General features: G+C 47.3%; 1 protein-coding gene across 1 annotated transcript in view; it reads left to right on the top strand.

Annotated features, from left to right (window-relative positions):
* The window catches only part of usp43a (ubiquitin specific peptidase 43a), a gene marked incomplete at both ends in the record, with an annotated part of 58,484 nt that overhangs the window by 34,885 nt on the left and 8,003 nt on the right, over positions 1–15,596 (top strand). The window contains 2 exons of the mRNA XM_084441421.1: positions 6,056–6,167; positions 9,116–9,219. Coding sequence (XP_084297547.1) covers positions 6,056–6,167; positions 9,116–9,219 — 216 coding nt within the window. The remainder of the gene's footprint in view (positions 1–6,055; positions 6,168–9,115; positions 9,220–15,596) is intronic.

The following is a 15,596-nucleotide window of genomic DNA, read 5'->3' as shown; positions in this document are numbered from 1 at the left end:
GAACGCAACATGCTTTTTTTGTGTGTTCCGTCCCAACGCCATTGAGTCTGTCTCTGACCTTCTGTGGCGCGGCAAACATTCGAGCTCATGTCCTTGTGACAGTATTGTATTTCAGTGAGATGCTCTCTCGTGCTCTCTCTCTCTTTCTCTCTCTCTCTCTCTCTCTCTCTCTCTCTCTCGCATCAACAACCCCAGTCTGAAGTTCTACTTCGTCGCGTCACATTCTGTAGACTTCTGAGGGGTCAGCGTTTCTTTCTATCCAGAAAAGCCTTTCTCTGAAGCCCCCTTTTTTTCCACTGACCACCACGGGAACGAGCTCCAGGGAAAACCACAATAAGCTCAGTAAATAGCCCTGAATCATTCAATGTCCCACTCACTTATACTGCATGGACCTTGAGAGTGGAGATTCAGCCCGAGTTCGGGGCGGGGGCCATAGGGTTGTGCTCGATTGTGATTGGTGGGGAGGATTGCGTCACGCTTGATGGTACGGGATTAGGGAAGACAGCGAAAGTCAGCGGTGGTGACACGCCCTAGCCCCGTGTCAGACCGAGTCCACACACACGTCAATCACAAGTCCTCTTGAGTTCTGTGCCCTGTCGTATACATTACAATCCCCTCCCTGCATACACACACACACACACACACACACATACCAACCCATGTGTTTGTGTGTGTATGTGTTTCCCAGAGGTAGTCAGAAATAAGGTCAGCAATGCGGAAGAGGTAGAGTACTGTAGGAAAGGTTGGAAATTTCCGGTGTGTGTGTAGTATGTATGTGTGTGTGCGTGTGCCATGTGTGTATGTAATGTGTAGTGTGTGTGTATGTACAGTGTGTCTCTGCTGCATACAGTATGTGTGTGTGTGTGTGTGCGTGTTGTTTTTGTGGGGGAGCAGATGACGGGTGTTCCTGTGAAAGGCCTCTTAATGCCAGGATGACATTTGCGTCCCCGACGGGCCCCCAGTCAGGCTCCACAGAGACACCCTGTTTGTTTGTGCCGGCTGACGGGCAGATGTCAACTGTGGTTGGGCCCAAATCACTCATCTAACACCCACGTTCCTCCCTCCCTCCCTCCCTCCCTCCCTCCCACGCACTCCCTCCCTCTCTCTCTTTCTCTCTCTCTCTAACCCCTCTCCCTCCCACTCACTCACTCCCTCTCTCTCTCTCTCCCTTTTTCCCACTCTCTCTATACCTCCCATCTATCCCGTCCTCTCCCTCTCTCTCTATCCCTCTCTCTCTCCCTCCCTCCCTCCCTCTCTCTCTCTCTCTCTCTCTACCCCTCTGCCTCTATCGTCCCTCACCCCCTCTCTCTCTCTATTTTTCCCACTCTCTCTATACCTCCCATCTATCCCGTCCTCTACTCCTCTCTCTATCCCTTTTTCTACCCCCCCCCCTCTCTCTCTCTCTCTCTCTCTCTCTCTCTCTCTCTCTCTCTCTCTCTCTCACTATCCCACCTTCTATCCCTCCCCTCTATCCCTCCCTCACTCTCTCACCCCTCTCTCCATTCCTCCCTCCCTCTCCCTCTCTCTCTCCTTCCCTCTATATCACTCTCTCCCTCTCTCTCTCCTTCCCTCTATATCACTCTCTCTCTCTTTCCTTCCCTCTATATCACTCTCTCCCTCTCTCTTTCCTTCCCTCTATATCACTCTCTCCCTCTCTCTCTCCTTCCCTCTATATCACTCTCTCCCTCTCTCTCTCTCCTTCCCTCTATATCACTCTCTCCCTCTCTCTCTCCTTCCGTCATATCACTCTCTCCCTCTCTCTCTCCTTCCCTCTATATCGCTCTCTCCATCTCTCTCTCCTCCCTCTATATCACTCTCTCATCTCTCTCTCCTTCCCTCTATATCACTCTCTCCCTCTCTCTCTCTTTCCCTCTATATCGCTCTCTCCCTCTCTCTCTCCTCCCTCTATATCACTCTCTCATCTCTCTCTCCTTCCCTCTATATCACTCTCTCCCTCTCTCTCTCCTTCCCTCTATATCACTCTCTCCCTCTCTCTCTGCAGCAGAGAATCCTACCCATACTTTTATTTAACCTTTATTTAACCAGGTAAAAGAAGCTCGAGCCCACAGAGCTCTTTTTCGAGCAAACACTGTAGCACAGCTCCACCTCACCGCTGTGCTGAAGCTCGTTCTATGGGTGTTGTCGATGCAGTCGGGGCTATTTTGAGCAGCTGGGACTTGGGCCTTCAGCTCAGACCGAAGCCTCCTGTGACTGGCTGGGTCCCGGTTCAGCCGAACAGGTGTCGTTAGAAACCGTTCGCCATCCCTCCGGCCGTCACTTCCGTCTTTCCTCTCTCACGCCGACGGCGTTTGTCACAGACCCACAGACCGGATCGATGTTCAGACCTGGCTACCGCGCGTCTATTTTCGGCGTCGGCCCCCTCATCCCACACGCCGCGCAGCCTCAAACGCGCCCGGCCAATTAAAGGAGAGAGCCTCAACGATGCGCTGAATGAGCTAAGAGGCTTACGGCTTCCCACTTATTTAAAGGTGGCCCGAGCGCGGGATTAACCGTAAACACTTGCGATTCACAGGATGGAAATGTTTTTGTTTTCTCCCCCCCCCCCCCCCCGAGTCGCGGTTTTCTCATTTGGATCACGGACCGGTACTTAAACCCACACAGCGCTTTTGGAAATGGAAATTCATCATTCCAGCCCCGATGAGCCAAAATGTACTGAAATATGTTTATAAAGCTACAGTAGGCCTACAGCCTAATGATGCCATTTTGTCTGTCCCTAGTCTTCTTATTCTTCATTGTGTACATGTTGGAGTCGGTTTTTACACTCTAAAAGGCCACAGGGGTGTGCTGTGCTTTAGGCTAATCTAAAAGTGTTGTCCCTGGCTCAAACTACATAATAACATATCTATCTCTCTTGCTCCCTCTCTCCCTTCTCTCTGTCTTCTTCACTCTCTCGCTCTGTCTTTGCTCTTTGTCTGTATCTCTCTGTCTCTCTCTCCTCCTCTGTCTCTCTCTCCTCCTCTCTGTCTCTCTCTCCTCCTCTCTGTCTCTCTCCTCCTCTCTGTCTCTCTCTCCTCCTCTCTGTCTCTCTCTCCTCCTCTCTCTCTCTCTTTCCTGTTCCAGTAACAAATCACAAAATCGACTTAAGTCCCTAGAAAACTGCCACATCACAATAAAAAGGTGCTTCAAACATTTTAATAAGGAAGTAGTTGAAAGCAATTTGTCTGCTACACCACGGGAGTTAAAATATCTAGAGTACAATCTTCAGATCATGCAACTGAATGCTTCACAACATTTTTAGCTGATGTAATGGACCATCATGCCCCAGTGAGGAAGCGAACAATTAAAGCACGTTCCTCTCCCTGGATAGAGGACGAACTCGATGATATTAAGTGAAACAAAGCTAAAGTGGTTGTCTCTCAGACAAAGCCGGAATAAGATAGACAAAATTACACAAAGTTCTGCAACTATGCCCTGAATATAAATCGTAGGAAAAATACCTTATTTTAGGAAAGTGCTTTTTCGAAGTGTGCAGTAAATTGGACTCAAAAGCGACGTGGTGGAACAATGCTAAGGGTTTGCTAGGGACATCTTCATCATATAGAACTCAATGGGGATACATTGACAAAACCAAAACACACTTTTAGTCACTTTGCTAGTTTTATATTAACAAAATCAACGATCTAAGATTGAAAGTTAGCTGGATACCGCATCCGAGCACAACTCTGTACAATTGATAAAGGAAAACATTGTGTGACAAACCTTGTTCATTTACTCCTACATCGGTGACGACCAATGAAGTTGTCAAACTCCTTTAGTCACCGCCTAATGTAAAATCTGCAGGCTACGACTTTATCGACAAGACCCTGCTCAGAGATACTGCTTCCCAGATTGCGTGTCCCCTTACATACTTGCTTTGTTGGTCATTAGTGTCACGGCATTTCCCAAAGGTATGGAAGCAAGCCAAGTTGTGTCCAGTACCCAAAGAAAACCAAAACAACCAAAACAATTGTCAATTGCCAGTGTTCCACTGTCCCTCAGTAGAGTTTTAGGAAGCATAGTGAGTAATCAGATATGGGACTATGACCTCATCAAATCAAATCAAACTGTATTTGTCTAACTTTTATTGTATAACTTTTATTGTACAGACCTCATGTCTCCAAACCAACATGCTTATCGTGAAGACCACTCCACGACAACTGCTTTCATGGAGATGAACTGGCAGGATTATATTAGTAAAGCTGTTGTGTGTTATTTCTAGACTTGAGTGCCGAATTTGTCCTAGTAGATCATGAGATACTATTATTGAAACTTCTTCAATATAATTTTGATCTGAAAGCCATGACGTGGATGAGATCCTATCTGTCTGAGAGAACACAGACCATCTATACTAATGTAATTCTTCAATGGGAGTATCTCAGGGCAGCTGTTCTGGTCCTTTGTTGTACACATTATACATCAATGATGTATGTCATGTACTATCTAAATCTGAAACTACCATATCTGCATACGTGTATGCTGCAGGAAACACAAACTGTGAAATAGAGGAAGCATTGAAGCTGGATTTCGAGAAACTCAGAGTGGGTCAGATCTAATTAACGTGCTTGAAATAAGGAAAACTAAAGTGATGGTTCTAGGAGGAATAGGCTACTTGAATTCCCTCTACAACTCAGTGCAAGTGGAGTAATGAGAGAACAGTTGAAGAAGAACAAACTACTGGGAATGAAGCTGGATGAATGTTTGTCTTGGACATCTCATGTCTCTTATTTATGCCAGAAAATAACTGGAACCGCATGTATGTTACGTACAGTAGAGTCTCAAAATATAGTAGCCCAAGCACTAATCACTAATTATTATTATTATTATTATTATTTTTTAAAATTATTATTATTGTATTATTATTGTATATTTTTATTATTGTATTACCTATGCACTTTGAGATTTCTCAGAATGTAAAGCGCACTACAAATAAAATGTATTTATTTTATTTATTTATTTAATGGAGTAAAATGTCTCACTGTGCAGAGGTTTGGGGAAGTGCTGGGAAGGGTGAAATTAAGATGCTGCAGATGGCACACAACAAGGCAGCTAGAATCATACTAAAATAAATCGATCAATTCCAGGTTCCACTTGGTGAGGAATAGACACCCATTCAACTGCACTGACATCTGATTGTTACTTAATTGTAAATTGTAAATTTTAAATGCTTAATTGGTAAGCGTAAATTCTCCCATCGAGTAATAATTTTATGGATAGGCTAACTGCATCTACACCATCAGAATTGTATCTAGAAGAGACTATTAATACTATTTTAGACGGTCATTGGGACTAATTTGTGTAGTGTTGGGTAGTGGCTGTGATAGGATAGCTTTTATTATCAGAAGGGCATTTAGAGAATGTGTTCATCCTAGGTTTGAACTTTTATACTCTAAATGTGCATTGTGTTTGTTTGTTTTTAATATTTTATTTTAGATGTAGTACGTAGGCCAAGTAAGCAAGTATAAGGTGTATATTTTAATATGTAGGCATAACCCTACTGGTTTGTCTAGATACAGTACGTTTTGCATTGCTGTGGAATATCAACATGATTTACAAATAATATGTTTTAATGTCTTGTTATATTGATATATGTATTGATATGTATTACTGTTATGTTTTATATTTATATTGATATGCTTTAATGTTCAGGACTCTGGAAGAGTAGCCATTGGCTTAAAGAGGTTCTAATAAATAATCTCTCTTTCTCTCCCTCTTCTCTCTCTCTCTCTGTCTCCCCTCTCTCTCTCTCTCTCTCTCTCTCTCTCTCTCTCTCTCTGTCTCCCCTCTCTCTCTCTCTCTGTCTCTCTGTCTCTGTCACTGTCTCTCTCTCTCTGTCTCCCCTCTCTCTCTCTCTCTGTCTCTCTCTCTCTGTCTCTCTCTCTCTCTCTCTCTCTCTCTCTGTCTCCCCTCTCTTCGCCCCTCTCTCTCTCTCTCTCTGTCTCTCTCTCTCTGTCTCCCTCTCTCTCTCTCTCTCTCTCTCTCTGTCTCCCCTCTCTCTCTCTCTCTCTCTCTCTCTGTCTCTCTCTCTCTCTCTCTCTCTCTCTCCCCCCGTCCTCAGGTTTGGGCCTCCCTTCCTGATGCGTGAGGACAGGACCCTCTCCTGGGACCAGCTACAGCAAAGCATCCTCAGCAAACTCTACTACCTGATGCTCAATGGCTCCCAGGCACAGGTGGGTCTGCACTCCCACCTCTCTCTCTATACAGTATATCTCTCTCTCTCTCTCTCTCTCTCTCTCTCTCTCTCCTCTCACACACACACACACACACACACCTTTCAGCACACCTCTCCGAACCTATGAGGACGTCCACAGACACATAGCCACTGTGAGTCGCGACCTTGCGGTGATGTGTGCCGCGGTGTTTGTGTGTGTGTTTGTGTGTGTGTGCGTGTCCACTCCTCAGCAACTTCTTGAAGAGACGAGTCATCTCGAGGAGCTCCGAGACCTAATTACCTTATAATTAACGGGAGACAATCAATTAACCGGAGGGGGGGGAGAGGGGGGGGGCTTGTCTTAATGTATTCACACACAGTTAGTGTGGAACTGCTGCTGCTGTATGTGCCCAGCCAGAGTGACACAGCTGATTATATGGCTGCCAGTGAAGCCCAGTAAAAAGGCGAGGGAACTTTCTCTCTCTCTCTCTCTCTCTCTCTCTCTCTCTCTCTCTCTCTCTCTCTCTTCCCTCTCTCTCTCTCTCTCTCTCTTTCCCTCTCTCTCTCTCTCTCTCTCTGTCTCCCCTCTCTGTCTCTCTGTCTCTCTCTCTCTCTCTCTCTCTCTCTCTGTGGAGTAATTATCTACGTGCGCTGGGTCCTCATTCTAATTCTGCGGAGCGAGGGGGGGAACCTCAGTTGGCCTGGCTAGCTCCGCCACCTGGCTTTCCGCACCGCCGGCAGCTCGGATCGCAGGGACGAGGTATACCGGGGGGGGGGGCGCAGGGTTGAGGCGTACCGGGGGGGGCGGCGGGAGAAAGCGGCGGCCCCACAGAAGACGAAGACGCGTCGGCCGGCCGTAGCGCACCTGAGCCCCCCGCTCGCCTCCTCCGTACGCACGGACTGCACCTCGGCGACGACGCTGACGCCTTCTTGTTCTTTCGCTGTACAGTACCGTACATACGAGTGATTCCTCCATGGACAAGAGGAAGCCACAGTGCCACTGAGACCCACACGCGCGCGCACACACACACAATACAGTGTACCCTATGGGAGACGGCGCGGTGCTCGACAGGGCTTTATCCAGCGTAAACAGGCTATGGGGCTCAAAGTCTCAGGTGGGGCTAAGTCCCGCTAAGTCCCTGGGCGAAGGCTTCCCAGTCCTGCTGTCGTCTGATCTGTATCTCGTAGACAAGACCTGGTTCAATTTGTCACGATTCGGTTGGATTTCCCTCCACCCTCCATGCAGTGGGTGGGCAGCTTTTACCTGGAGCGAATTTGAAGTAAAGTTGAAATGCAAACATAGCAAAACCGCTCTGTCCCCTCAAGATTGATCGTAGGCGTGCCAGTGTTCGTTTTTTGCGTCCCAACCCTAGTGATGTAGGGTTGGAGAGATCCACTAGTGCTGTCAGTGAGGTAACTGAGATGCCGTGGCGCCCCCTGCAGGCTTCTCAAACACACGGCAGATTCTTTTCTGAGTTGACAGCGCTGAAATCGGAGGGATGATCGAAAAGAAGACCGCGGATTCTCGGAGAGTCAGAATCCCCCAGACTCCACAACAGAATCCTAGACGCCGTAGTCGAACTCTCCTCCTGATGCAAAGCTGTGCTGAATCTTGGCCTGACCCCACTGAATGTTTCACACCCACTCATGTTAAACAGACGCTATCTATCCGCATGCTAAGTCTTGACTGAATATACATGCCTGCTCCATATTTAGCAAACTCCCCGCGGACCCCTCCATCACTATTCACGTCTCACAGTGGCCAAACAGGAAGCCGAGATAACAAGCTGTAGCTCCTAGCAACGGACGCCTGGCGCGCGGGGGGGGAGGGGGGGGGGGGTCCGGGGGGGCAGAGCAGAGCTCCTTGTTGGTTTGATCATCGCGACCGGACACGCCCGTCAGCATCTGCCGCCAGGCTCCGGCGCCGGGGGTCATGACGGGGCCCATATGTTGATGAGAAAGCTCACGCTCTGGGCAGATGTCTCTCTGTAGATAAAGGGAATTCTCCTCACCCTCACGAGCGGTTCTCTGCGCGCGTTCGCCCCCGGGGTTCATAGACCGTTTCAACAGACGGTTCAGACTCAATACAGAGACAAGTAACAGTACTGTTGTTGAGAATAATTGGTGGGGAGTGATATCGGTGTCCCTTTGAAACGGAACCCGTGGTAGTGTTTTGCATGCAGCCGTTGCAGCAGCCATTTTGCTAACTTGAGCGGTCACTTGGTCAAAGTCTCACAGCTATTTAGTCTCGACTCTTTTCTCGACCAAAACACCAAATTCAATGACAATATGGAGGACATCTGTGTCGTGGGTCATGACCCCCACATGAAATATCACCTCTTCAACTCGCCTTCTCGTCAACGTAACCAGGAGCTAAAGAGGAAGTTGAGGCCTCAAAAGTTTCTCTCGGAAACCTCTCAAGCATTCAAGTGACAATTAGCGGCGCTTCACTCGCCAGTTCATTACGGCCCCACCAGAGATAAGATTCAGGAAAACGCCGAATACCGAGTGCCCAAACAAAAGACTTTGCCGTTTTCATTTGGCAGCGAGGCGCTATTAGCTGCTTAATTTATTTCTCTTTATGCTTGGCTGCTGCTCCTTTCTCCGACGGCCCTGTTCCAAATGAGTCCATTAGGAATGTGGTTCTGCTCTCTAATAAATCTGTCTCGCCGTGTCTTCGGAAAACCTTCAAACTTATTTCTTAGCTGCGTCCCCGACTAAAGAAAGGTGCCTTAACAGCACAGTACTGGACAAAGAGAGAAGGAAGTGTAAACGATGTCTGAGGCCTGTGTTTTTCTATGAAACAGCAGCAGTTCTTTCAGATAGACGGCACAGAACAGCACCGTGATAGAGCGATCTAGAAATGCAAAAAATGCTTTGTACAGTAAGGTTTTTCTTTTTGTGATGCGTTGAATATAACCGTCTGGTAATGTGACCTTGTTTTTTGTGCATGTTCTCTCGCTACAGAACGCAGGGGTGCTGTTCAAGATTCGAGTGGTCGGGGGATCTGCGGCCTACAGCTACCTGTCTCCACAAGATGGCCGACCACTCCACCACCCCGCAGTGGACAGGTGACAACAAACACGGGAGACGCGCGTACACTTCCTCTCTCTCTCTCACTCTCTCTCTTTGTCTCAAACACACACTCACAACGCCAGTCCACTTAATGTATCTGAACACTGAACTCCTCCATGTGTGAAGACGCAGACGATCATAAAACAAACCAAAGACCCTGATAGCGACGAACGCCCAAGAGACGTGACGAGGGCGCCCTTCTATACGAAGGCCCCACTGAGAGGATGCGCCGTTTACGTTTTTTTTCATTCGAAAGCGCGCGGTGAAAAGCCAGCGAGTCGCGGGAGGATCAGGGAAAGTTACAACAGCATGGCGCTTGCGCTGCAGAGCGGGCTGTGATGTCACTACAGTGCACGTGCTCAGCTTCCTGTTTGGCTCAGCAGAAAGCAGCACTGGGGACATACTAAATAATGAGCTGGTGTGCCATGCCCAGGGCTCCGACGCTCTCTAAGAAATGTAGGAAATTAGGTCATTTGGTAGGTTAAGATTAAGAGAGACACAGCGAGTGTGTGTGTGTGTGTCCAGGATGTTCTTCCCGCAGTGGCGATTGGTGCATGTGCACCCTTTGAGTGCACCTCTTCTTCAGCTCGACTGTATTCGCCAGTCGGCGCTTGCATGACACACTTTCCGTCCACCGCGATAGCGTCATACCAGGAAGCGCATAACCAGGAAGTCAATTGTTTGACAGCTCGCTTATCGGCTCGCACTTTGAGTTTCTTGCTCTAAAGGTTCAACATGGTCCTGATTCAATGACTGTGGTAGGAGTGTACCGTCCTCCATCGGCAGATTCAGATACTACTGCTACTTTAGTGAACATGCTTTCTGAATACTCTGCTGATGAATTGCTTGTAATGGGTGACCTAAATCTGAATTGGCTGAGTGATGCTTCTTTGCAGCTTAAATACTTAATGTGTGGCCTAAACTTAAGCCAATTGATAGTAGCGCCAACTAGACCAAACCTCAAAGATCACTCTCAGTCTACTCTGATTGACCTTATTTTTACTAATTTGGTCGACAAATATCCTTCTAGTGGTGTTTTTGAGCTCGGTGTGAGCGATCATTGTCCTATTGCTTGTTTAAGGGATGTGCATGTAAGGAAGTCAGGGTCTCAGGTGGTCTCAAAGAGGACTTTTAAAAACTTTAATGCAGAGAGGTTTAAGGGTGACATGACTGACTGTGACTGGAGTCATGTCATGTCAGAGCCTGATGTTCAGGTAGCCTTGAACTCACTTAAAGGCTCATTTAATACAGTTGTAAATAAACACGCTCCACCTCATCCTAATTTTTCTCTCATCCCATTTACACTTGATGAGGTTTATCATGCATTAGACAATAAGTGTTCCACTGGTGAAGATGACCTAGAGGCTTACTTTATCAACCTGGCTGCTCCAGTTATGGTCGAGCAGTTGACCTACATCTTTAATATCTCTGTTGCCTCTGGTAAGCTTTCTCTTGAGTGGAAATCGGCTAGCGTACTCCCACTACATAAGGGCGGTGAGAGAGTTAATTTAGATAACTATAGACCGATCTCTAGGCTGCCCTGTTTGACAAAAGTATTGGAGTCACTAGTAAACAATCAGCTCAAACATTTTCTTTCAAGTAACTCAGTGCTTAGTCCTCATCAGTCTGGTTTCAGAGCCCAGCATAGTACAACCTCTGCTATTACACTGGTTGTGAACGATATTAGCTCAGCCATGGATAATAAAAAGCATTGCGCAGCACTTTTCATAGACCTTTCGAAGGCCTTCGATACAGTCGATCACTTCCTCCTACTGCATAGTCTGACTAGTATTGGTCTGGATGACAATGCCCTTAGCTGGTTTCATGACTATTTAATAACCAGGCGTCAGTGTGTGAGAGTTGGCCATGTCCGGTCTGAGTTTCTGTCCATAGGCAAGGGAGTTCCGCAGGGTTCGGTGCTGGGCCCTGTCCTCTTCACAATCTACATAAACAATATTTTATCATCTTTGAATGGATCCCATTTATATGCTGATGACACGGTTATCTATTGTATGGCGGATTCTGTGCAGTTGGCTACTGAAAACTTGCAGCTCTCTTTTATTGCTTTGCAAGATGCCCTATATCAACTTAAGCTTGTTCTCAATTCTAATAAAACAAAATTCATGATATTTTCCAGGGCAAAAATTGTGGATTACAATAGTCTACAGATAGCATCACTAAATGGTACACAAATTAGCAGAGTCACTGAATGTAAATATCTGGGCTTGTGGATAGATGAACAGTTAACTTTTAAATCTCATATTGAGAAACTTGCTTCTAAGCTGCGCCAAAAGGTTGGCTTTCTGTACAGAAATCGCTCAAGATTCCCTCGATTCTGTCGGAAAAAAGTTGTTGAGTCAATATTTTTATCTGTTCTTGATTATGGAGATGTCATTTATCGTCACACTTCAGCTACCACCCTGAAACCATTGGACTCTGTATACCACTCTGCACTTAGATTTATTACTCGGGATGGGTATGACACACACCATTGTCTCCTTTACAGTAAGGTTGGCTGGCCATCCCTGGCAGCTCGGCGAGACTACCATTGGCTCTTGTTCATTTTCAAGGCGTTGACCGGCAAACAGCCACCGTATATAGCTGCCCTGTTGGACAGGAATGCTCCAGCCCATCAAACACGTTCTAGTGACTGGATCACACTTAAAGTTCCACGGACTAGTACAGGACTTGACAGGACAGCATTTACTTATGCAGCCCAAAAGTCCTGGAATGACATTCAGTCCAAGTTAAAGCTGGAAGTTCTTCCTTCCCTAAAGGAATTTAAATGCCTGATTTCATTTCTTTATGATACAACTGTTTTTAACTAAGTGCACTGTACATTGTCTTGTTGTTCTATTTTGTTGTACACTCAGCAGCTCTGCAAACGAGGTGGCCTCACCTCAGAGCTCACCTGAGTATAAATAAAGGTTTCAATCAATCAATCAGGTTTCAACGTTAGACGATTTCCTGACGTCCGCATTGCTCAGGTAAACCCCGTGGACCTGAAATATCTGGAACGCGCAGTTTCGCTCGCCGCGATTTGTCCAGAAGGGATGAACGGTGTCCTGCGCGGCCAGTCATTAGCCTTGCGGCGTGCGTTCTGCAGAGCACAGCTATTTATACCCCTGGAGCACCGATGCACTACAGTAAATACAGTATTACCATCCAGGGGGGAGGAAATTATGATGATGGACTCATACAGGTTCCCGTGAGTGCGTTTCAACTACAAACTGGCGACATTAAGGCCCTCTATAGGAAAGGACAGAGCAGACTGTTCTTCCTCAGGAGGCTCAGGTCCTTCGACGTGTGTAGCAGGCTGCTGCTGATGTTCTCCCAGGCTGTGGTAGCCAGCACGCTGTTCTTTGTTGTAGTTTGCCGAAGGGGGAAGGGGGCATCAAGTCTGGGGGGACCAACAAACTCAACAGGCTGGTTAGGAGGTCCAGCTCTGTTGTGGGGGCGACAACTGGACAACCTGGTTGTCGTGGTGGAGATGGATGAGGGACAAACCGAAGAACATCCTGGACAATCCCTCCCACCCCCTCTGTGACCAGCTGTGGCAGATGAGGGGCACCTTCAGCCACAGGCTCATCCCTGCCAGGTGCAAAACAGAGCGGTTCAGGCGTTCCTTTGTGCCAGCGGCCATCAAAACAGTACTACAGTGCCTGAACCGCCCCCCCCCCCCCCAATTCCCCTTTTCACTCTCGTACTCAGGGGCCCCTAATACATCACTTTACATAAAAATAGTTATTTACATGTTTCGCTTGTGTACATTATGTATAATACAGTAGGTATATTTGGCTTTTTGTGCTTCTTTTGTGTTCAGTACTTTTTTTCTGTCACTGACTGCTGCTGTAACAACCGAATCCCCCCCCCCCGCCCCCCTCCCCGGGGATTAATAGATTCAAGATTCCTTTTATTCATCACATGTAATGTACAGCGCACAGCCACAGTGAAATGTTGCTGCCGATAAGTGTTATCTCATCTCGTAGGCAGCAAAGCACAGCACGCTACCGTCCCCTTTAACAACCACGCTCTTTGTAATTATGCCGTTCCTCCCGGGACGAGCTTCACTCCGTCCACTCCTCTTTGAAGGCTCATCTCCTCGAAAGGACGGCGCTCTTCCGAGCGGCAACATAATAATTACGCCAAATTCATTTTTCCATACGCTCGCATTCAAGGAGAGTGACCCCCCCCCCCCCCCCTCCCACGCACAGATGTGCCCTACAGGCGTTATTACACGTGGAAATAATTGCTTTTTCTACCTCCTCCGGCCGCTGTTGGACAAGATGTTCCCTGTGACATTAATGACCGCCGCTGGGTCATCTCAGGTTCGGAGGAGATTGAGTTTGAGGTTGTTGTTTTTTTTTTGTTTGAGTTTATTTCATTCATGCTTGCAGTTAACAACTGAATAAAATGTGAATTCACATCCATAATAAAATCGGAATAGTAATAGGCCTTCATTATACATCATGAAAAATAAAAAGGTATGTAAATGATCTATACACACATGCACCCATGCTTTTGAAGTCATACACATTTACACATATGACCATACCCTCACATGAAAGCACTTTATTTTTTATTTTTTTAAAGCCATGAAACAACTCAATTACAAACAGCTCAAGCCCAAAGACTATCTGTTCCATCAGTTAAGTAATTCTACCAGGACTCTCCCTCTTAAGCACCTATTGTATTTTTATTTTGCTATTCTTCACTTTGCCTTCGACACTAGATTATACTCTTAGTCACTTGTTTTAGAAAGGAGATGCACTTGTGTGTTCTGGCGAGTAGTAGTACACTTAACGTTTCCTACAGTACGCTAAATGCAATTATTGTAAGTCGCTTTGGATAAAAGCATCAGCTAAATGACTGATGTAATGTAACGTGTTGTACAGTCTGACTGCTGTAGACAGGGTTCAGTCCTGTGTTGGTCAGTCTGACTGTAGACAGGGTTCAGTCCTGTGTTGGTCAGTCTGACTGCTGTAGACAGGGTTCAGTCCTGTGTTCAGTCTGACTGTAACAGGGTTCAGTCCTGCGTTGGTCAGTCTGACTGTAGACAGGGTTCAGTCCTGTCTTGGTCAGTCTGACTGCTGTAGACAGGGTTCAGTCCTGTGTTGGTCAGTCTGACTGTAACAGGGTTCAGTCCTGTGTTGGTCAGTCAGTCGCACCCAGTAGGTAGACAGGTACATAATAAACGTACCCAGTAGGTAGACAGGTAAGACAGACAGACAAGTGACACGTTTAGTTGAGAGCGTGGGGGAGATTGGAGGAGAGAAACACATGTACAGTATCCTGTAGATTGAGAGAGAGACAGACGGATAGATGAACTCACAACTGCAGGCTGGCTTATTGTGAATTTTTAAATAAATGTAGTTTTTTTTTTAGTCACAACCTCTCGCCACGAGAGCACCATACAGACAGCCAGCAGATGGAGAATGCATTCTCCCGCCAGAGGCCACGGCAAAAACCGACGGCACGGCGAAACGCGGGCTTATAAACAATTCATATTCCGTCTCCGTCGAGGTGCGGTGGCGTGGGCGGACAGCTCCGTTCACGCCCAGGAGAGACCTCCACGCTGAAGCAGACGAGTCCTCCTCGCCGTGCCGAGGGGAGAGGACTCTTGGGGTCAGAGTTCCAGGAACTGCCCCTCCCCTTCCCTCCGAAGGAGTGAACCACCTGCCTACACACACACACGTTCACACATACACACACGCACACACACACACGTTCACACACAGCTTTAGGTGGTCTGGTCTATTATAATACCTATATGGGGTCACACTGACAGACAGACAGAGGGCCGTTTGGGGGCGCCAGAGAGGGCAGGGATACGGGGAGGGGAGGTCAACCAGCCAGCTATCTGCCACCCACCCACCTGTCCCTCAGGGAATGTGTGTGTGTGTGTGTGTGTGTGGTTTGCACGCATGCGTGCTCCGCTCCTTCCATCTTGTTCTTTCACTTTCTCCCTCTCTCTCTCTCTCTCTCTCTCTCTCTCTCTCTCAGGGACACGCATTGCCCATAAAATCCATTTCAAATGCTTCTGTGCGGCTCTAGGAAAGGCTACAATTAAGGGACGAAGTGGTATTGATTTTCACAAAGAATAGAGCTGTCTGAATGGGAATTGAAAGCCGTGTGACAAGTGATAAGGCATGGCCATGGGCATGAAGGCCTAGGCTGCGTAGGGCTATAACGCGTCTGTGTGTGGCTTGTTAGTCTGTCAATGGGTGTCTATTCAAATGTGCGTTCAATGGACGTTGAAGTAGGCCTATGTGTATACAAGACCAGACCACAAGTCTTTTTTATTAATGGATGTTCGGTTGTATTTATTCGCGCCAGTTTTCCGCTCGCCCACAACCGAGCGCCACCGGCGAGG

Source organism: Borostomias antarcticus (assembly GCF_949987555.1).
Source record: "Borostomias antarcticus genome assembly, chromosome: 7".
NCBI classification, from domain to species: Eukaryota; Metazoa; Chordata; class Actinopteri; order Stomiiformes; family Stomiidae; genus Borostomias; species Borostomias antarcticus.
The sequence above is the reverse complement of the archived record's forward strand: the minus strand, read 5'-3'. Positions and strand labels throughout refer to the sequence as shown.